We start from the raw sequence: 23432 nt of genomic DNA, 5'->3' as shown, positions 1-23432 counted from the left end.
AGAACTCCACTGGCTCCCCGTCAACAAGAGAATAACGTTCTGTCTCCTCACCCACGCTCACAAGGCCCTCTACGACCTAGGACCTAAATGCCTCAACACAAGACTGTCCTTCTACACACCCACCCGCCAACTACGATCATCCAATCAAGCCCTCGCCGCAATTCCACGCATCCACAGATCCACCATGGGAGGAAGATCCTTCTCCTACCTAGCGGCCAAAACCTGGAACTCTCTCCCCACTCACCTCCGCCTTACACAGAACCACCTCTCCTTCAGAAAGCAGCTAAAAACCTGGCTTTTCGATAAGTAATGCACCCTCCCTCCCTCAAGCGCCTTGAGACCCTCTGGGTGAGTAGTGCACTATATAAATTCTTGAACTTGAACTTAATGTAACCTTGTCCGCTATTATCACTGTCACAACACTAATGATATTTGCAGCCAAGGACGATTCTCACCGATCGTAAGAATCTCTTATTGCGTAAACGTTTGGAAATCCCTGCTCTAAAGTGTCCTGATAGTTGTTGGGTATGTTCCCTGTGATTAGAGGTGTGTGCTGCTCAGAGGACGGTGGTACCCAGCTATGGCCCGTATTACTAGTTAAGGGCTAAATTCAGCTCCCTGTGCAAACAAAAGTTTGCAAAGGAACAGTATTTACCATAAATATCCCGCCCTATTCTGTTCCAAGTGTAATGAGAATCTGTATGCCATATCTGGACTGTTAGTATTGCCTGGTATTTACACTGATTAGAAAAACCAAAATTGCGATATAAAATGCTATATAAAAACAGGTTGCTGTCATTATTACCCAAAGTACCAGCCCTACCAGTGCCACTATCTCAACACTCAGCAATCTAGGGTGCTTTCCCACCTCTGGACCCAACCCTGATACCCACTGAACATGGCCACAACCTCGGCATCATCCTCGACAGCCAGATATCCATGAAAAAGCAAGTCAGCGCAGCCTCCACCGCCTGCTTCCTCAAGCTCCATATGTTTCGTAAGGTGTTTAGATGGCTCCCAACCAACACCAGACGCACGGTCATGTAGGCTCTCGTCACCAGCAGACTCGACTACGGCAACTCCCTCTAAATAGGAATAACAGCCCAACTCATGAAGAAGCTCCAGGCAATCCAGAACACAGCGACCAGGCTCATCCTCGACATAACTACTCACCTCAGGAAACTCCACTGGCAACCAATTATGAAGAGATGCCAGTAAAGCTACTCACCCACGCATACAAGGCATTACACAATGGAGTAGCTGCGTACCTTAACCAACGTGTGACCTTTCACCAGCCCACCAGAAAACTCAGATCCAGATCCCTCGCCCTAGCTGCCACACGTTGCATCCACTGGACAAACAGCGGAGGCCGCTCCTTCTCCCATCTGGCGGACAAGAGCTGGAATGGCCTCCCCTTCACCTCAGAGCCTCACCTTCACTCCAGCATTTCAGGAAGGACCTCAAGACATGGACATTCAACTGATAGGAGAACGGGCAGTTCATCGGTCAGAGTCTCGAGACCCTCTGGGTGATGCAGCCACACTCTACAAATCCTGATTGACTCAGCACTCTCACCTCAGTATCGGCCCTCAGTAGCATCCCTAACTTTGCCCCATCACCTCAGCATAAGAACCCCTACTCTAGTCAGGTTGTCCTGTCTCAAATGCTTCCTCAGCATCTCCAAACCAGCACCCCGACTACGGTCCAAGTAATCTGACACAGCATACCATACCTCAATACCCTCTAACCTGGTACCTCCCATATCACCCCCTCAATGCAGAACCCTCACCTCAGTACCTACCAAACTACCGCAAGCACTCTCCCCTCCAGCTTCCTTACCTCTGAATCCAGTGATCTAGCACCTCCTCTTCAGCACTTCTACCTCAGCATCTCCCGAACTACTACCACAAGCACTCCTCTACCTCATTATCCACCGACCCACCACATTAAACTGGGCACTCTCACCCCTGCCCCACCTAAGCATCTCATATCCCAACACCATCACCTCAATTCCCCACCACTCCTCCTACTTCTGCATTAACCTTTGTTTCACCAGTGCACCGTTAGCTCAGAACCCCCTAACAGAGCAGAAGTCTTACATTGGAATTGCATAAAGATAAACATCTTGACCTCGTTACCTCAACTTCAAAACACCCCCACCATAGCATACCTCCAATTCTAGCAACTACCCAAACACCCCACTTACGGTAAAAATGAGCTTGTAGATTTTACTTTTTCAGAAGATGGGTGGAGGTAATGGGTGGTTGAGTGGTGTATTAGTGGCGCAGAGGTTGGGCGGTCCTGTGCTAGGGCTTGATGGGATATGACTGTTGGGTGGGGCTTTGGGTAGTCTATGTATGCTGGTTGTTTGTGTGCCTGTTGTATAGCTATATGGGTTTTGAAGCGCTGTGAAACGCACTGCAGGGGGCCGTGGGTGCTGCAGGTCTTTGTAGCTGCTGGGGTCTTCCAGGTGGTAATGCGGTGCTCCACGTTTGTGAATTGCCACAAGGGGCTGCAGAGGTCCTTTGGCGCACAGTAGGCCTTTGGGTTCCGCAGAGCTCTGTGGTTGTCGGATTGGCCCTTGTGTGTTGCAAAGCCCTGTTGTGGGTGTTCGATAGGCCCTTGGGTGCTATTGAGCTCTGTGGGTGCCATACTGGCTCATTTGTGCTGTAAAGCCCTGTTGTGGGTGTTTGATGGGCCCTTGGATGCTCCAGAGGTCTGTGGGTGCCCAACTGGCCCTTGTGTGCTGCAGAGTCCTGTTGGGAGTGTTCGACAGGCCCCTGGGTCCTACAGAGCTCTGTGGGTGTCTGACTGGCTATTGTATGCTGTTGAGCCCTGTTGTGGGTGTTTGATGGGCCCTTGGGTGCTATTGAGCTCTGTGGGTGCCATACTGGCTCATGTGTGCTGTAAAGCCCTGTTGTGGGTGTTTGATGGGCCCTTGGGTGCTACAGAGCTCTGTGGGTGTCCGACTGCCCTTGTGTGCTGTGAAGCCCTGGTGTGGGTGTTCTATAGTCCCTTATGTGCTGCAGAGCTCTGTGTGTGTCTGACTGGCCCTTGTGTGCTGCAAAGCCCTGCTGTGGGTGTTCGATGGGCCCTTGGGTGCTATTGAGTCTGTGGGTGCCATACTGGCCCATCTGTGCTGCAGAGCTCTGTTGTAAGTATTCAATAGGACACTGGGTGCTACAGAGCTCTGTGGGTGTCCGACTGGCCCTTGTGTGCTGCAGAGCCCTGTTGTGGGTGTTCGATAGGCCCCTGGGAGCTACAGAGCTCTTTGTGTGTCGGACTGGTGCTGTTGTGGGTGCTCGATAGGCCCCTGGGTGCTACAGGGCTCTGTGTGTGTCGGACTGGTGCTGTTGTGGGTGCTCGATAGGCCCCTGGGTGCTATTGAGCTCTGTGGGTGCCATACTGGCTCATGTGTGCTGTAAAGCCCTGTTGTGGGTGTTTGATGGGCCCTTGGGTGCTACAGAGCTCTGTGGGTGTCCGACTGGCCCATGTGCGCTGTGAAGCCCTGTTGTGGGTGTTTGATGAGCCCTTGGGTGCTACAGAGCTCTGTGGGTGCCCAACTGGCCCTTGTGTGCTGTGAAGCCCTGGTGTGGGTGTTCTATAGTCCCTTAGGTGCTGCAGAGCTCTGTGGGTGTCTGACTGGCCCTTGTGTGCTGCAAAGCCCTGCTGTGGGTGTTCGATGGGCCCTTGGGTGCTATTGAGTCTGTGGGTGCCATACTGGCCCATCTGTGCTGCAGAGCTCTGTTGTAAGTATTCAATAGGCCACTGGGTGCTGCAGAGCTCTGTGGGTGTCCGACTGGCCCATGTGCGCTGTGAGGCTCTGGTGTGGGTGTTCTACAGGCCCCTGGGTGCTGCAGAGCTCTGTGTGAGTCTGACTGGCTCATCTGTGCTGCAGAGCCCTGTTGTGAGTGTTCGATAGGCCCCTGTGTGCTCCCGAGGTCTGTGGGTGTCGGACTGGCCCTTGTGTTCAGCAGAGTCCTGTTGTGGGTGCTCGATAGGCCCCTGGGTGCTCCAGAGCTCTTTGTGTGTCGGACTGGTGCTGTTGTGGGTGCTCGATAGGCCCCTGGGTGCTCCAGAGCTCTTTGTGTGTCGGACTGGTGCTGTTGTGGGTGCTCGATAGGCCCCTGGGTGCTCCAGAGCTCTGTGGGTGTCTGACTGGCCCTTGTGTTCAGCAGAGTCCTGTTGTGGGTGCTCGATAGGCCCCTGGGTGCTCCAGAGCTCTTTGTGTGTCGGACTGGTGCTGTTGTGGGTGCTCGATAGGCCCCTGGGTGCTATTGAGCTCTGTGGGTGTCTGACTGGCCCTTGTGTTCAGCAGAGTCCTGTTGTGGGTGCTCGATAGGCCCCTGGGTGCTCCAGAGCTCTGTGTGTGTCGGACTGGTGCTGTTGTGGGTGCTCGATAGGCCCCTGGGTGCTGCCGAGTGGGCCTGTGGGTGCTGCAGGGCAGTGCGACGGCTGTAAAGTCGGAGCGCACAGAGCCAGACCTTAAAAGAAATGTTCACAGATGTTGATTCGATACCACCCCCCCTTCTGTCCCAACAAAAGGTGCCAATTATTGGGGCAGTTGCTGGTGCGTGGCGAGCGCCTGGCGTGTGTGGCGAGGAGGATGGGGGGGGGGGGGGGGGGAGAGGGCGGGGTGGTCTTGGAGGAGAAGAGAAAGGTGCCGGGGGAGGAGGGGGGGCAGCCGGGCAGGTGTTGGGCATTAGCATACAGCTGAAGAGGCAAGGCGTCCTCGGCAGCAATTATCTGGAAATCTCTATCCCCCTCCCGGCCCCCCTCCTCACCGCCCTGTGCCTAAACAAAGAGCCCCCCCTTCCCTCCCGCAGCAAAGAAAGGCAGAAGTGCCCAGTGTAATGACCCCCACGCGTCCCGCTATTACCAGTTCTAAAGAGATCTGGGAACACCCTCCCTCCCGCCAACCAGAACTGTGTTTGTGACTTGTGGGTAGGGAAGGGGGGGGGGGGGGGTGGGGGTCCGGTCATGTTCAGCCCCCTCAACACTGATCTTGGAAGTGCACCAGAAAAAAACAGCCCCCTCCCCCGAAAAATGACCAGCTCTGTGCTTGGATCTGCTGGGCACAGGATCATACCGGTTCCTCGTGGTGGTGGGCACAGAGGCAGCCATGTATGCCACGCTTCCCCCTCCCCGCGCCAGCCCTGTGTTTAACATTGTGGCGGGTACAGGTGGCTGCAGCAATATAAGCCCTCGCAGCTCGCTTCAGAGTGAGTAACTGAGAGTGATGGGCAGAGATATGCCCAGGTGGGTACCCAGGGCACCGGGTTTTGTGCTGATGGAGAGTAGCGGGCCAGTGGGTAAGGTGCAGAGTTTGCAGTCAGAAGCACTCTGTTCGAAAAGAATCTCCCCCAAGAGAATACATTGTGTGATCTTGGGCTGATCACGTTAAAGCCCTAGACACCAGAGATCTGTGTTTGTTGCTCGAGGGTCCAGGGGTACAGGCTCATTCAGGTTAGTAGACACAGAGGTGGCCACGTCAGCACCCTCACCCGGGATGTGCGTCATAGTGGTTGGCACAATGCCAGGTCATCTCGCTGCCACTTCAAGCACAGATGCCATGCAGTGGGGAGATCCATTCTTTGCACGTGCAGCAAGAGGGCCTGGCTGGCGTTACCAAATCTAGGCGAGAGCATTAAAAAGACCCCAGCGTGGACATTAAAAAAATAAAATATATATATTTATACACACACACAAAGTAATTTAAAGTTTTAAAGCGGACTGAATGAAAGCAAACTCTGGCCTATGGAAGGGGCAATGCATTTGGAGTTTCTCAAGCACTCCCGTTCACCTATTTACACCTCTCTCTTCTGTGGTCCTTATGTTAGATTGATATGCTCCTTTCTCTGCGTTATTTTTCTGAAAATCTCACGCCTCACCTCTTTACTCTTCAGCACCCTCTTCTCACTTTCTCTTGCATCTTCCTTCACCTCACTAACCTTCCCACACATACAATTCACCCACTCACCTGCATGCACTGAATGTTCCTTAATTTTCGCACTGTCAGTATTTTGACAGCTGCGTACCTCCTTAACACACGTTAATATATATTCACAATTACAACATGCACAGTTGACCATTGCGCGGTGTGCTCAGCAGAGCGGCCGAGGATTGGATGAGCATGTGTTCCGGAGTCCTTTATGAACCACAGACAGCCACTCTGAGAAATGTCCACTTTATTGGGTCTGAACTCCACAGCGCTCAGACATGGCACACCCTGAACTCGCACAACTGCATAAGGGCAACTTTTCACTCTGCACACTATAAACGAGTTAATGTGTTGCATAAAAACACTACGGAAGCAAACCATGCTGAAAAACGAAAATACTCCTAGGATATGCAATAAAACATGAAATGTAAACGGAAACAACAATGCTCTTCCCAGCCACAGTGTCTGGTCTTTTTTTGGGCAGCGGTTGTCGCTGGTGGTAAGGCACAAGGGGGGTGCGGGGCATTTACAGGTGGTGCACAGCCCCCATCGGCGCCCATCCCCTTCCATCGCCGCCATTGTATAAAAGTAGTCGCTCTGTTGAGAGTCAGATGTTTAGCCCTTCACATCTCCGTAAATCACGCTACTCGTTAATTCCCGTCGTGCCCAAGATCACACAGTTCGCCCTACAGACAGGAGGACAATTCCCAGGTGACACCGTGAGGAGAAAAGTCGGACAGAGCGTGGCTCGTTAATTTCTGCAGAAGGGACAGACGGCAACTACCTGTGCGACATCAGGAATTTTTCCGGGCATTTGGTGCCAGTGCGCTCTTCAAAAAAACAAAGTACCTGACATAGCGCTGAAATGAGAGGGAAAGTGAAAAGTTTCGTGCATTTTTGTGAGAGAAAAAAAAACAGAACGAGGGAGGCTCCCGCGCAAACACAGAGAGGATGGCGACTGTTGTCTACGTCCATCTGGCACTAGGCGGAGTCCAGACGCGGCCCCCAGGGTACTACGCCCCCATACCATCTGACAAGCAATCTCATAAACGACCCCCGAAAAAAGAGAAACATATGCCTGCTGCACACCAGTGTGCCGAATATGTGGGGGCTTCACCGACCCCTTTGGCGAAGCGCGGGATCCCGCCTCTTTTGTGCCCACAAATGTAAACAAGACAGACATCAACGTGGAGGTGCTAGCACTAAACAGCCAGGGAATAAATGTAGGGGAGAGGTGGGGGGTTCGAAAATGGAAGTTTGGGCAGAAACACACACTCACACATATATCTATATATATCATATATATATATAAATATAAATATGTATATATACACACACAACAGTTACTGGCACCCTACATAATTTGGCACAGTGCCCCTCGCCTACCCAGAAAAGTACCAAAAAGCCCCCCTGTTACCCCCAACGACCGCTTATAAAAACGTGATTCCGTTGTTTTATGTTGGTTTTTCATTAATAAGATCGATTATGGTTTTATCTTTGCGCATCAGCTTCCGATTACTATTCTAAATCAGATTCTGATCTCTCTCCTACATCATTTATGCCCCATATTGTACTAAATGATGTTGCTAATGACTGGAGTTTATTTTCTTTGTTACTTTTCCTCTTTCTCCTGCCATTGTTTATATCACCTAAATTATTAAAGATGTCGCTTCCTACAACATTATAACGTATTTATTCTCAACAAATCTGTTGTTCCCTATTCTACTCCTCACGACTATATGGAACTGTGAATTTAAAACTATAATGTGGTGTGGGGCTAATCATAGGTCTATTTCGCGGTATAAATTTAAGTTAAATGAAATAATTCGCAAAAGCTCCAAAATAAGGCGGGGGAGGGGACACACCCTTATTTGCCAGCAAAAAAGTATACAGTTTTGTGGAATAAGTGCTTGTACAACTTCTGTGCCCTTTACCTCCACACTTGACAACTCTGAAATCACCCTAAAACCTTTTTTTCTGAAAAGTGTCACCCCCCCCCCCCCCCCCCCCCCCCCCCTCACACACACACAAGTACTGGGCCTCACCGCTTGCACCTGCCTTGAGCCCAATAATCTAAACCCGCCACCGAGAGATTTGCGTCAAATATGCCCTAATCTAAGCAATCGGAATAGCTGAGATTGAAGGTGTTTACTTCTGTTCGGGGGCGGGCCTCGTGTCGCGTGCACCAGTGACTGGGCGGGCTTGGGAGCGGTGTAGGCGGGGCCAATCAGGAAGCGCGTGTGTGCCGTATGGTCTATTGACGAGTTGAGGGGTTTCGGGCAGACAGATGGGCGTGGCCAGCCCGAGGGGCGGGGCCAGCGCGACACCGATCTGACACCAGGGAGCTGGGAGTATAAAGCCGGTGGGAGGCACCTTCGGCCCATTCATAGCCGCGGACACTGGCACCTCGAGGTCAGAAGGCAGACTCAGGAGCAGGCGGCTCCACGCACCGGTGACAGGGGGGTCAGCTGCACGGAGTGCTCCCAGGATACCCTGCGCAAAAGAGGGTCCCCGGGAACCAAACAGGTCATACCGGCAACAAACAAGGAGACACCCCAGCTAGCGGAGAGCCAAGACCGCAGAAACAGGCATTGCTTGAGACAGGCTGCCGAAGTCAGAGGACATCCTAGGACACTGCAGACTGGAGGGGCAGACCAGACAGCATCTTCACAAAGTTAGTTTATCATAGGGCATCTGAAATGCAGGGGAGATCCTAAGGACAGAGAAACGGGAAATCACAGATCTTCCAATAAATCCCAGAAGGATCCGGGAGGCAAAGCGCAGAGGATCCCGTCCAGCTCCTTGGGGACTCCGTTTCGGACTGACAGCCTAGGACTTGGCCACCCCCTCCTCGCTTGTCTCCTTTTTGGAGTTCTTGGACTACAGTCTTCTATTTGCTGGACTAGATTTATTCTTCGTGGGCTGTGATATACTTACTTCCACCGGCGATCTCTCCGCGTAGGCGGCAGCATGGCCCCGTGTCCAGCCTGCCCCAGAGGGGCCCTGCTCCTGGTCGGACTGCTCTCGTTGTTCTGGCCAGCACCGGTGAGTGTTTCCATTTGTTCTATGTGTTGCTCTCTCCGATATTCCTGCAGCTCAGAGAAATCGGAGTTGCCTGAGCTGTTTTTAATTCTGTCCTCTCTCGTCCTGAATCTGGCATCCGAGCCATTTACCTGTCTCCTTGGGGCCTGAACCCCTTCACTCTCATCGCTGCTCCCTGAACTCTGTACTGCCCTTCCCAGCTCGCTAAGTCCTGCCTGTACGGTTCCCTCACAATCACCTGTCCATTGTCCTCGTTTCTCCTTTCCTCCAACTTTCTTTGCTTGCTCACCCCCCTGGTCTGTCTTTGCTGTTTCCTCATCTCCCAGCTGCCCCTCTCACCCTTCGATATCCGGTCCCACATGCACGCGCTGCTACTTGATATAGATTTCGCACCTGGCATGTCTTTTGTTCCTTTTGTTTTGCAGTTTTATATAACGCGAACTCGACATGACGGTATTAGAGCGCTTTACATGAGCACAAGTTGCATTACAGACGGACACGTTCATTTCTAGGCACGGGTAGATTAAATGATTTGCCCCAAATCACAGTGCCTGAGCCCCCGCCCGCCGGACTCAAACCTGGTTCCCCAGCTTCAGAGTCGGCTGCTCTAGCCGTTAATCCACACCCTCTCCTTGACCCGTTTGAGTCATCCAGGATCTGCCTCTACACTTCTCTAAGTTCTCTGCGACTCCCTCATTTGTTCCTTCTCGTTCCTCCTGATCGACTAGTGATGCTCTCTGATCTGCCTCAAATAAATATTCCTAATTTGTCTGAATCTTTGCACGTGCTGCTCCTCGAACTGACTTTAGGTCTTCATGGTCACTCTGTGCTGCTCTTTGACCTGTCTCTATTTCCTCGCCATCTGTTTGTAGTGCTGTCTGCCGTCTCTACTTATTCTGCACGACTAGTATTTGCTGCTCTCTAGTTCGTCACTATTTTCTTCCTTACCTGTCTGTGCTGCTTTCTGATTTTGCCCTGTCGCGACTTCCCCCGATCACTCTCTACTTCCCCGTAGCTGTCCCTGCTTCTTCCTGGTCTGTCTCCATGCCCCTCTGGTGTGTCTGTATGTTCCCCTTATAAGCCAGTGTTGCGCTTTGATCTGTCTTTAATCTCTTCCTGGTCAGTCTGTTTCTCCAGGGTCTGCCTGTGCTGCTCTCTTATCTCCCCCTAATAATCTGTGATTTCCCTGCGCTGCTTCTTGATCGGGTTCATTTTCTTCCTAATCCGTCTTTTCAGCCCTTTCTCCTCTCACTTTTGTCACCCCACTCGGCCCAGAGTTACCATGGCCCTCTGTGTCCTCCCCGACCTGTAGGTCATGCACCTATCGTGCTGCTAAGAGGTCTCTGTATGGCCCGGGACCCCTGAAGTTGAACACTAAGTCGTTATCTATAATGCCCGGGGGAGGCTGAGCAGCAAAATCCCTCGTTGCTGTTCCCTATGACTGGGACTCCCTCACGAGGAATTGGGGGTGTTCCAGCAGGAGATTTTTAACCTTATCCCACAGATACCTGCATTCGTCCTTCCACCGGCACCCGTTCCTAGTATTAGAGGTTCACAGCTCTCCTTTGTGCCTTTCGGTACCTTCAAATATGCCCCGCGGGATAGACTTTTCTTTCCTTCATTTTCTTGTTTGTGTTCCTATGTTGTTTCAATGGTCCCAAACTCCCTCTAACACCAATGTACTATCACTAACCTCAATATGAACTCCTTCTATACTCTATGCCCCTATACTCCAATTCTCTCCCTTCTATGGCATCAGTCTGCACGCTGTCTTTTCGTCCTCCAGTTTCTCTATGCCCCTAGACTCCTTTCTACACTCCAGTTCTCTCCTGTGTTCCTTTGTCCCCTATGCAGTCTGTGCTCCGTCGTCCTCCAGTCTATCTATGGTCCTAGCCTCTATCCTACTCTCCAGTTCTCTCCACTGTTCCTCAGTCCCCTATGAACGCTGTGCTTCGTCCTCCAGTCTCTATATGCCCAAAGACTCCATCCTACACTCCAGTTCTCTCCTCTGTTCCTCAATCCCCTATGTACGCTGTGCTTCGTCCTCAAATCTCTATATGCCCCAAGACACCATCCTACACTCCAGTTCTCTCCTCTCTGTTCCTAAGTCCCCTATGCATGCTGTGCTTCATCCTCCCGTTTCTCTACGCCACTAGACTCCTTTCTACACTCCAGTTCTCTCCTCTGTTCCTTATGCAGTCTGTGCTCCGTCGTCCTCCAGTCTATCTATGGTCCTAGCCTCTATCCTACTCTCCAGTTCTCTCCACTGTTCCTTAGTCCCCTATGCACGCTGTGCTTCGTCCTCCAGTCTCTATATGCCCCAAGACTCCATCCTACACTCCAGTTCTCTCCTCTCTGTTCCTTAGTCCCCTATGCATGCTGTGCTTCATCCTCCCGTTTCTCTATGCCACTAGACTCCTTTCTACACTCCAGTTCTCTCCTCTGTTACTTTGTCCCCTATGCACTCTGTGCTCCGCCCTTCCGTCTCTCTAGGCCCTAGACTCCATCCTACACTCCAGTTCTCTCCTCTGTTCCTTTGTCCCCTATGCAGTCTGTGCTCCGTCGTCCTCCAGTCTATCTATGGTCCTAACCTCTATCCTACTCTCCAGTTCTCTCCTCTCTGTTCCTTAGTCCCCTATGCACGCTGTGCTTCGTCCTCCAGTCTCTATATGCCCCAAGACTCCATCCTACACTCCAGTTCTCTCCTCTCTGTTCCTTAGTCCCCTATGCATGCTGTGCTTCATCCTCCAGTTTCTCTATGCCACTAGACTCCTTTCTACACTACAGTTCTCTCCTCTCTGTTCCTTAGTCCCCTATGCATGCTGTGCTTCATCCTCCAGTTTCTCTATGCCACTAGACTCCTTTCTACACTACAGTTCTCTCCTCTGTTCCTTTGTCCCCTATGCAGTCTTTGCTCCGTCGTCCTCCAGTCTATCCATGGTCCTAGCCTCTATCCTACACTCCAGTTCTCTCCTCTCTGTTCCTTAGTCCCCTATGCACGCTGTGCTTCGTCCTCCAGTCTCTCTAGGCCCCAAGGCTCCTTTCTACACTCCAGTTTTCTCCTCTGTTCCTTAGTCCCCTATGCACTCTGTGCTCCGCCCTTCCGTCTCTCTAGGCCCTAGACTCCATCCTACACTCCAGTTCTCTCCTCTCTGTTCCTTAGTCCCCTATGCATGCTGTGCTTCATCCTCCCGTTTCTCTATGCCACTAGACTCCTTTCTACACTCCAGTTCTCTCCTCTGTTCCTTTGTCCCCTATGAACTCTGTGCTCCCCCCTTCCGTCTCTCTTGGCCCTAGACTCCATCCTACACTCCAGTTCTCTCCTCTCTGTTCCTTAGTCCCCTATGCATGCTGTGCTTCATCCTCCAGTTTCTCTATGCCACTAGACTCCTTTCTTGTAATGATGTAATGATGATACTTGTAAGCGCACTGTTACCCCATCTCGGGGTGTCCTGGCGCTGAAGACCGCTGGGGAACCCGTCCTGGCTTTTCCTGTGAGATGGTCCCTTCTGGGTATCTCCAAGGTGAAACCAGGCATCCCCGGCGTCTGTGGGGGGCGGTTGTAGAGATGAGGCAAGCTAATGCCCAGAGTTGCCGAGTGTGATCCCTGGCCCAGAGTTGCCGAGTGTGATCCCTGGTTAGAGTAGGCACTGAGGCGAGAATTATCGAGTCCGTTGACCCTGGTCCACAACCCTGCCGCGTCGGGAATTGAACCCTGGTCCCGGGCGTTCTCTGCTTCCGGGTCTGCCTCCTCTAACCAGTGAGCCACACCACTACACTCCAGTTCTCTCCTCTGTTCCTTTGTCCCCTATGCAGTCTGTGCTCCGTCGTCCTCCAGTCTATCTATGATCCTAGCCTCTATCCTACTCTCCACTTCTCTCCCCTGTGTCTTAGTTCTCTATGCATACTGTGCTTCGACCCATGACTCCTTTCTACACCCCAGTTCTCTCCTCTCTGTTCCTTAGTCCCCTATGCACGCTGCGCTTCGTCCTTCAGTGTCTCTATGCCCCTAGACTCCTTTCTAAACTCCAGTTCTCTCCTATCTGTTACTTGGGCCCCATCTCCCCTCTATAGCATCATTCTATTCCCTGCCTCCTCTTTATGGCATCAGTCGTCACTCTGTGTTCCGACCGCCAATTTCTCTACGCCCTTAGTCTACTTTTCATGTAACATGTCTTTGTGCTCCTAATCGACGCTCCATGCCTGCTGTTAGTTACCATGATTCCTCTCGGGTGGCAGCCTCGCTGCTGCCACTTCAGTCTACACACCTCTCGAAGGCCCCAGTTTCATTCCCACACTCTATCCTTTGGTCTGTGTTCAGTCTCAGGTGTGTTTACCATATTCCTGTTTCTTCTGTGCTCACGCTCATCCCTTTGTACTCAGCCTTTTTCAATTGCCCCGGTTTCTCTCCATGTCAGTGTCCTTCCTTCAATCCCCTATGCCACCGAGTGTAGCGCTCTCTTAATTACCACTGCATTCCTCCCGCTAACCATTCCCAGGTCATACAACTTAATTTTAGTCCCCCTTCATTCACAAAACTTTGTATTTCCCACATCGATTGCTATTATAGGCTTGTTACAGTGCCAAGAATGTCTTCGTGGAAGCGTCAGGGCGCTAGAACCAAGGTTGAGCATAGGAGAGCCGAAGGGCAAACGACATCTGTTAAAAACATCTGCTACAGGAGAGTTAGCCCCAGTCTACCGCCCCCGCTGCTAACCCATAGACATCATAGGGACGACAGAGGGTCATTTCAGTTCTCAGCGTCGAACTAAAACAAAACACTAGCAGACGGACACGTATCCCGCATTTACATCTCATTTAGCCCCAGTGTACCCTGTGGGGACAATTCTATTATTGTTTTTGAGCAGTTAATTTATGTGGAGGTCGGTGAAAGGGGTTAATCTTTATTAAGTGCTACCAATTTAAGGCAAATGACGGCAGGCCTCGGGAAATAAAGCATTTGCCCACGATCACACAGCGAGCAGGTGGAGGCTATAAGTTAGGAACCCTCGTTTGACAGCTGCTGAAAGAGACAATAGACCAAATCTCTGCAAGGGCTTTGGGCGTTGCGTGTCAACAACAGGAAGACATTTGAAAGGATCATTCTCAGATCAGTAGAGGAGCGCAGCTATCCATAGTGCATCAGGTGCAGTGGCACCCAGACCGAGTGGCTTAATTCACCAAATTATGTCTGTTTTCTTTTTTTATTACCAAACGAAGGGATAATGGGTCGGACTTTAATCAGGTTCTCATTATACGAGCATTTACCCTTCGGAAGCAGGGTGTATTTTTTTTTTAGAAAAAGGCGAGTGTGCTCTTATGTAGCGCGCTTTACAGAAACCGCTGTATCCGAGGAAAGAGTTACCATCTCTAGCCCCTGCCCACCCGACCCCAACGAACCAGTGGCCGTCCCCGTTCCCCCACATCTCGTTCTTTCTCTCTCAACCTAACCCCTCATCTCTAGCAATGTCTAAGGCAGACTAGCTCTCTCATCGCCTTGACTCCCGTCCGCTCCCTGTCTAAACACTCACCCATCCCTCTCGTGCCTAGCCACGTGCCAACTAACCGTTCTCACTACTACTCGTTCACTGCGTCTCACTCCTCAATTTTCTAGCTCATCCACCAACTAAGTAGCGCCTTTCATAAATTGGAACCTCAGTAGGGAGTTTAAATCCGGACTCACCAGGCGATGTCTCTACTCATTCAGCCATCACTGATCCTCCACGTGCCAATTCCCCGAGTATCCTGGGGCCCTCGTGTATGACAGTTTCCTGTATAACCCCGTCCCATTTCTTAACCCCTTCGCGCCTGTAGCTCCCGCTGCCATGGTCTCCTAGCGCGGTCGTGGTGATTGTGTGTGTGTGTGAGTGCAGGGGTGAACTCTGGGCACGTGCCGGGGCCAGCTGGGCTCATGTTAAACACTGGAAGTAACAGCGCAGTCACTACCCTCCGCTCCGTGGTCTCGTTGGCGGCTTTGCAACTTGGGTCTCTGGCTGGGGCTGTCAAGGGGAAGGTCACATTTTCTGGAAGTTTGGCTTTTGTGCCACACGTCATGCTAACCTCAGGTCAAAAGCGACGGTTGTCTTTGTTAGTTCTCTCTTCCCTTCATCTGCACTTCGTTTCCGCTCTATTTCAGCCCGGCATAACGTGGAACTAGTTCAGGAGCCGCTGCTGCGTGTGGTAATAACCTATATCATCTCTTTTCTTGAGACCAGCCTGTCTTCTCCAGCTGAGGCTGGGCATGTTGTCGGCGCACGGAGACCCTTTGTCGTTAAGCGGGACGGCATTTCTCCTGCAAGCCACCTTCCTCATGCTTCTCAAGGGTTTACCCTTATTACAAAGTGCACTGGCAGGGGAGGGTGCTATGCCTTGGAAGCGGTGAATCATTTGTTAAAACATCTGTGCCAAGGCCCAAACATCTGTGCCAAGGCATCCCACCACCGCCGGGGGCACCCACAGCTCCTGCCACTGCTGCTATATGAAAGTGCCAGCATTACCTAATAAAAATCACACTGAAACCGGTGTGATATTTTGGATTGTTGCAGGTCGCCCCAAGCTGCAGGACTGGCCTGAAAGTGCGAATTAGATCATTGTTTAAATATAATGATTAAATATAATGAATTGCTAAGCACTCGTGCTTTTGCTCGACAAACAGACTGAGAGCGCCACCTTGTGGTGTACGATCATAAACAAGCGCCAGAGTTAAAAAAAAAAAAAAAAGGTGGGTGCTGAGAATCAGCAAACACCCGCACAAATTAAGCACGGCTTGGAATCTGACCCGTACTAGTTCTATCTAAAGTGTTTGGGGCCAAAACACCATATACAGACATGATCTCTAATTTCCTGGTTAAATGTAGGTCTTTCAAAAGTCTTTTGTGCCAACGGACACCTGTGGTCGACTTCTGCCAGGCATGGGAGAACCAGGATTTTGTCACACAGAACCAAAAGGTAAGTGCAACTCTTTTCACAGGTGCTGGATGACAGTTATCGTTTTCGGCCTTATTCTTGCACAGCAGCTGTCATTCGCCGGGACTGTCTCAGGACACCTTGATGGGCTGTGCCTCCCCCATGCTGGAAAGGATCTTACATCAGTAGAACCCTTGTCATTACTGCCGGTGCCACCTCTTGACTACAGCATGGTGGTATCTAAAGTCTTCATTACAGAGTTTCTTATGTGCATGGGTTGCCCCATGCTTGCCTCTGGTTGCCAGAAAAGCATCTGTGGTCCATGCAGGAGGACCTCACATTATTGTCCCTCCATGTTCAGCCTTTTGGTTACAGTTGATTTATTTGATGTGAAAACCCAGCCTGCAAAAACATTATTCAAAGATAGAGATTGTCAAAATCTTGACCGATATACCGGTTTGCTCCCAAGCCCCATCCCTACCTCCTTCTTTTAGCCACTTTCTTGTCTCCACAAACCCGTACATAGGCACTTGGTCTGTCTCTCATAATTCTCCTAGCATTTCTTGCTTTCTTTCCGCACTCTTCAAAGCATCTTTCTCCTTTCTCTTTGGAAATATTAGCATGCACGAGACCGAAGTTGAAAAACTAAATAACAGAGAGGGGTGTTCCAGGCCGCAACATAAGTACCAATCAGTTCACCGCAAAACATCTGAGGCCTCAAGAAGTAACATGCCTGACCTCAATACTTTTTTTACCCTAAGCTAGAGGCGGTGGAACTCCTGGGTACTTCCATCAATGGATATACTAATTCTTTTTTTTCTTTCAGGCAAAGTAGGTTTCAAGTAAACCTCAGGGGTTGAAGCCTACTGAACATGCAACAAGCCCATGTAGACAATGGAACACAAACTACATGAATCCGCCTCTAAAAATCAGCGTATCTTGGAGCTGAGATACCATAGTGGTAGATGCAGTATCGAAAAAACAGCTTTGTGGAAGGTTATCAAATCGGGTATTGTTTCACAAGCTTTGCAAGGCATTTTAAGCTCCAATCCAGCTAGCTCACACATAATAACGTTTTTATATTAAAATAGATATTAATCATTTTTGCATAACGATCTTAAGGTCCTTTACCTTTAAAGCAGTGAAATAGCCTATTCCAGTTCAGTGAACTTTGTGAAGTGTATGCCGCAAAATCCATTCAAATTATTGAATTACTTAATTCCACGTGAATTGTTTCAGGACTTTCTGGCCTACCAGTCTGGCTTCCTAACTGCACTCTCTCTTGAGACCTTGCGAGTGGGGTGAAGGAAATTATTTCTTAAACCAGCAGCCAATCGGTCCCTCAAGGGCATCTTTTATTGGCCACCTGAGATGCCACTGTGCGATTTTAAATTAAACACAGCTCTGGAGTTCAAACTGTCTTTTCCCATCATGTAATACCAAGGTGCCTTCCTCTGTTCGCTGCAAGGGAAAGTCAGAACTACACGTACGCTCAATCTCACTTAAGTTCTTATGTGCTCCAAGTAGCCCAGTCTGCGTTTAGAACCTAAAAGACCACATGACGAATGAATGACAGTTGTGGTATTCCCTGTGGCTTTGACTGTTAGACCCCTGTTGACTGTAAGAAATAAACAGTGATTCTATTATCTCAAACTGGGGCACTGGGCTTAAGAACTCTTTCACACCAGCAATGCCGAAAGTGCACACCTGAACACAAAAAGGCACAGCTGGACCTCATGCATACAAGTGAGGGGGGGCTCCGAAAACTTGATACTCTCGTGAAACTGTTTGTACAAGTACCCAGCTAGTTAATGTACTGTTTGGTGGACCGAAATCCTTAAGTGTTCCTGTAACTGTGTCACTGCAGCAGTCCATACACATATGCCCCATTTTCTTCAGCTACTGAGGTGGCTTGCTTTAAAGAGGAACCTCAATCTGGGGAAGTTGGACAAATACTCTTTATTAGATGTTGCCCAGACTCTTGCATTCTACAGCTCTGGTAAACTATCCGGTGTTCTTGACCCTTGGCGTCTACCTGAATTTACACAGCCCTATCCCTACATCAGCAAAAAGAAAAATTGATGGATGGAATGCTGACCAATGTGAAACATCCACCCACAGTGCAGAGGTCAGGGCCTAAATCCATCGTTTTTTTCTCCCCAAGCTATCCAGTTTGGAACCAGCCATATGCAAATCAGTCTTGACCAAGTTCTCCCTGGACTGGAAACAAGCATCCAGGGACTGGTTTTGGGGTAACACCCCTCATCAGCCAGGCTAGCTGAACTCCAGTAGCATCGTGAGCATGGGACCCATGTCTGGGCATACCCTTCCCACTTGTACTGACAAATGCAAAAAGAGCAATTGATGAGCGGGATGCTGAACAATGTGCTGGGTCCTAAGTGGATGGCATGGTCAGCAAAAAAATGATAGATTAAACCCAGATCTGTGATTATGGGATGACTGTTTGCATTGTTCAGCATTCTGTCCATCATCTGTTCTTTTTGCTTTTGTAGCCCAAAGCGGGAAGGGTATGCCCAGACGTTCGTCCTGTGCTCACTGAGCCACTGGATTCAAGCTAGCCTCGCTGATGAGGGGTGAAACCCTGAAACCGGTTCCAGGATGCTTGTTTTTGATCCATGGAGGACCTGGCTGGGCAAGTCAGGCTGGGCTGTTCTCATGAGGAGTAGGGTTAAGACTGATTTGCAAATGTCTGGGTCCAAACTAGATGTCAATGTGAGCGAAAAAACGATAGATTGAACCCAGATCTGTAACTGGGGATGAATGTTTTTGCATTGTTCAGCATTTCGTCCATTATCTTTTTTTTTTTTTTTGCTTCTATCCCCACATCAGAGCACTGGTCTTCACTTGATAAGTCCATTCAAGTTCACGTATTGCCAATAAAGAATTTACACACACTTCAATCTTCTGTTCGAATGAAACATGATGTTTAAGACCACCACCTTGTTTTGGCACATCTTAGGCCAACACTACAGGGGCTGTGCTACCGGACAGATAGTTAGAACCAAGCGTCTGTAATGCTCCTCCATACCAAGAAAAGTCCTCACTTGATACTAAACATTGGACATGGGCCACTTAGCTGTGGTAACAATATTGGCTCTGGGCGCTACACCTGGCCACCGTCAACAACATGCTCAAAGTACTTAACTGCCAAAAAAGAACATTTACATTGTTCAGCCTTAACAGTAAGGCCTCTAAAACACGTCAGGCAACTGTTTCAATTGTGAGTTCCATACATAGCTGAAAATGTAAGTATTGTCAAGAACTAACAAGCTAATCTTTCGTGCAGAGGGTGACCACTGCTCTATCGTGTGTATGTGGTACAAATATTTTGGCCAAAAGGCCTGAATATTGTCATTGCACTCTGCTGCCTGGAGCAAGAACTCTAGCCCTGGCTTTAGAGCTGGCACCGGCCAGAGTTTCTGCTTCACTCTGGCTACCTCCAGATGCTCCAATTCATACCTATAAGGCTGCTTGCTGCTTCTCTGAATTTCAGGACAAAGTTTCTGTTGGCAGCCCCTGTTGTCTCTGATCCGTGATTTGCAACTATTTGTCACTCCTGCAGGAGTCCTTCATCGACCTTAGGACTGATGGAGATTCAATATCATAAAACGTTCTCCATTGGATGATGGTGATACACAGGCAGTCAACAAGTGGCAAATCACACAAGATAAGCAACCCCTAGTTGAACAATAGTCTGAAATCAGGAATTTCTTCTCCAGCTGAGCTGTCTGTGCTCGCAGCACATTTGTTTTACATGCAGGGCCTCTATACAGAGAATGTTGAGGCGATTGGCCCTAATTATCTCTTGTGACCATATATAAGGCTTTAGGGTGTTAAATATGTAACTCCTTTCTTCTGAATTGCACAGATTCAGTGATGCACTCTGGATATAGTTCCTTGAGGCTCTGGAAGGAGGCAGCTGCATACATCTTTTGTGCATGCGCGAGAGGTGTATCATGGGCATTGGGGTACCCATCCTAAACCTTTGTTACGCTGGTCTGAGTGTGTAGTAGAAACACCTCCACGGTGTCTTTAGCAGCTTCATTTGCTTGGAACTTTTGGCTCGTGACATGGGTAAATACAGCACAGAGCTATTTTGGGGTAGGCAGTTACTCAATAGCCGCTCTACACTCTTGTAGACGGTCACTGGCCCCACATCTCCCAATGTAAGGCAAATCGTGACTAGGTGGTAGCATACCCATTGGTGTGGTCTCTTGTGGATTCTTCTTCACTAAGAAAAGGCAACCACGAGGGTCATGCAAGTTCTTTTCCACTAAAGAGAAACTGCTTAACTTCACTGGAGTGAAGATCCACAGAAGACAGACCCATAGTCCCTCAACGGTTGTGTATTGCTGATGTTTTCAATAGCCTGTCACATACTGAAGAAAGGACACCACCGACCTGGCAGCTGTTTCCATTCCACTCAACGACATTTAGTTCAAAACAGCATGAAACATATTAACAACCAGTCACAATCTGATAAAAAGTTCAGTGGCTTGGCTTGATTCAGTTAAATTACAGCCATAACCTGCCTTTTCGCTGAACAGGAACACCAGCTTTGTGCTGACAATACCTATCAATGCTTTCAACTTCTATACTCTGGTCAGATATTGATGTCAGTTAATCTTTAGACACATTGGGTTTCGACCCTGCTTCTCAGTGCCATCTCCCTCAGATTTAAACTTATTTGTACCACTCCACTTGCCAGTGGTACCCAATATGTTCATGGCAGCACCTTTCACGCTCCCAGTTATATTGTAGTGACCACATTTACAAGATACAATATCAAATTCTTTTGGCTCTGGAAACAGAAATTAAGAAGGTGGACACAACACATTTGGACACACACTCTTTGCCATCCTATTGGTCTGAAAGCCGGAAGATTTATCATTTCCTGGTTATCATTTGCCAGAGTGGGACAGTGAGTCAGATTCCCTGCCAGCATGTGTCCTAGGAAGGAGAAGAGGCCGAAAGAGTGTCTCCTTTCAGTAATGATGTGCTCACAGATCTCCAGTCTGTACGCCTTCTTCATGATGCCCCCAGAACTCTGTGCATAATTAGCTACTCATGCAGGTCCATCGAGTGAAGACTTGTCTATTTAAACATTTGTGGAAAAAAACACATTAGACATTTTGCAGCTAGCAAGCATTCCCATAGTATGGGGCATCGCCCAAATTTCCATTGTTATAAAAGCTAATGGTATAAATATTTACCACCTCACCAGCCGAGATCCAATCAGCAGACTCGCACATTTTTGCTTGTTCAAGGGACAAGGATCACCTTAAGGCAGATCTCAGCCATCGTTCAAATACAACTCACACTATCACCGCTGCAAGTCCTCCATAAAATCTGAGACTGCCTTCACTCAACTCTAGTCAGGGAGATGAGTCGGTGCTTCACGGAGAGACCCAAATGGCAAATCGCAGATCAGTTAGTATGGCAAATCAAATTCTGATATTTTCTACCTTTTGTGAACAAAACTTACACTTGCCTATCCCGCTGTGGTAGACTTTGCCCTTTGAGGAACAAGAGTTACCAGGGAAAAAGACAGACAAAAGAATGCCAAGGAGAATGGCATTCAGGACGCTATTCGTTTTATTTTTGCAGTCACAAATGAGCGATGGGGGTCTGAATCCCATCCTAGTCCTCCATCTCAAATCCGCAAAATCCATTACAGATTCAACATAGTCTGTCTACTGCAGACCCTCCTGTCTATCTAAGAAAAGAATCGCTTCACCGGCTCAACCAGACTCGCCCTAAGTATAGGCGAGTCCTTCAGTTTATGGTGAGACATGAGCGCTCATAGTTCTTGCACTGCCAGGAACACAGGGCATCAGAGATTTAGGCAGGTAACACATCTATGAAGGCAGAACACTTGTTTTCCAAAACTGATTAATAAAGACTGGGATAGTATTCAAACCAGTTTCATATTCTGATAACTTTTTTGAGAACCCCAGGTGATGCAGTCAGAAGAAGGGTATCTTCAAAGGGACTATTCTGGATGCAAACGTGGGTGCGTGCTTTTCTATTAAAAGACTTTTAGGTCAGACAGGGGGGCCTTATCTCAGTGAGTTGGGCCTCCTCTACTGTCTTCTTGTATCTTCTTTCTAAGCGAACAGTAATTCCCATGAACAGGGAATTTGTCAGATAATCACTGCTGATTTGCTGATGTTTTATTGGTGGACACCAGAAGAAAATATAATTGAAGGAGACAATTACTGCACTTGTTCTCCTTGCTATTCTGAAATTTGAATTTTTCTTTGTCAGATTCTGGGTCTCAGGAAAGACAGCCTGTTGCTGAGTGCTCTGTGAACCCTAGAGATACACCTTAAAATCAACCTGTTGGCATTACAAGCAATTTGTTTAATTCTTCTGTTATTCATCTTGGGAACAAGAGCTGGAATGTGGACCACTATGTTATGTTATGTTACTTTAATTTATAACATGCACAAATCAGTGTTATCTCGGCAAAGCCCAGCTCATAAACAGAATCAGAACTACTAAGCCACGAACAGCTCTGTCTTAAGACCGTTTTCTACATTTAAAATGATCCCTACAACTAAGTAATTGAGCAGAAGCTTATTCCTATACAAAGGAGCTTAATAAGAAAAAGACCTGCCTACTGAACGAGAGTTTCCTAGTCAAAGAGGATGATCAGGGATTTATCACTAAATCTTAACGATCTCCCTGGTCCATAAGGGGAAAACCTTGCAGACAGATAATCTGGGCCTTTGCCTTTTAAGGATTTATGTGTCAAACAACACATTTTAAAAATGATTAATTTATGAATTGGCAGCCAATGAAGAGAGTGCAAATGAGGAGAAGAAGCCGTCCTTAGTGGAAGGTTAGTTATGAGACGTGCAATGTTAGTTATGAGACGTGCTGCACCATTCTGAACCACTTGCAGTTTATGAATCACTGTCTCATTGATGGAAGCAAATAAGGCATTACAATAACCTAGGCGGCTGATGACTGGAGCTTGAATCAAGGTCTTCCTCATAGAATGAGGAAGGAGAGGAGAATGTGAACAGGAGGTGTAGCCCGGGATATCTTCTTTGCAGGGAACCAATGTTAATGTGGTCTTTATCTGTCCTCTTGTTTTTTTGCATGCTGCTAGACTGGTAAGTAGAATATTTGGCCACATCAACTCAGAAGCATTAATTAAACTTTGTAGGACTGGAAACTCAATAAAGATTTCACTCACTGATTGCTTACTCAGTTGTCTTGGTCAAAGAATGAAATGCAATTTTTGACTCGATACCTTTGACACGGAGAGTTTGCCATTTACTATAATTGCTAACAAGTATTACTCCCTTTCGTCCTCTCTTAATCGCGTGCTAAGGTAACTGCAGGTCAGGCGCGCAACGACCATAAGGGGCTCAAAAGGGCTTCAGCCCCTCCGTTGTTTGTGTCAGCCTGGGCTGAGACAGTTTCCCGGGCAAACACACAGACAGTTTTTGAGCTGCTGTAGGCTGGCAGGTCTGGCGTCCGTCTTATTGCAGCCGCACCTGAGTACTCTACA

General features: G+C 48.9%; 1 protein-coding gene across 1 annotated transcript in view; it reads left to right on the top strand.

Annotated features, from left to right (window-relative positions):
- The first annotated feature begins 8323 nt into the window (after nucleotides 1-8323).
- The window catches only part of LOC147692496 (delta-like protein C), a 78408-nt gene continuing 63299 nt past the window's right edge, over nucleotides 8324-23432 (top strand). Inside the window, exon 1 of the mRNA XM_086938706.1 lies at nucleotides 8324-8986. Coding sequence (XP_086794832.1) covers nucleotides 8912-8986 — 75 coding nt within the window. The 5' untranslated portion in view covers nucleotides 8324-8911. The remainder of the gene's footprint in view (nucleotides 8987-23432) is intronic.

This window comes from Lissotriton vulgaris, chromosome 9 (genome assembly GCF_964263255.1).
Source record: "Lissotriton vulgaris chromosome 9, aLisVul1.2, whole genome shotgun sequence".
NCBI classification, from domain to species: domain Eukaryota; kingdom Metazoa; phylum Chordata; class Amphibia; order Caudata; family Salamandridae; genus Lissotriton; species Lissotriton vulgaris.
Note: the sequence above shows the minus strand (reverse complement) of the source record. Positions and strands in the feature narration are given on the sequence as shown.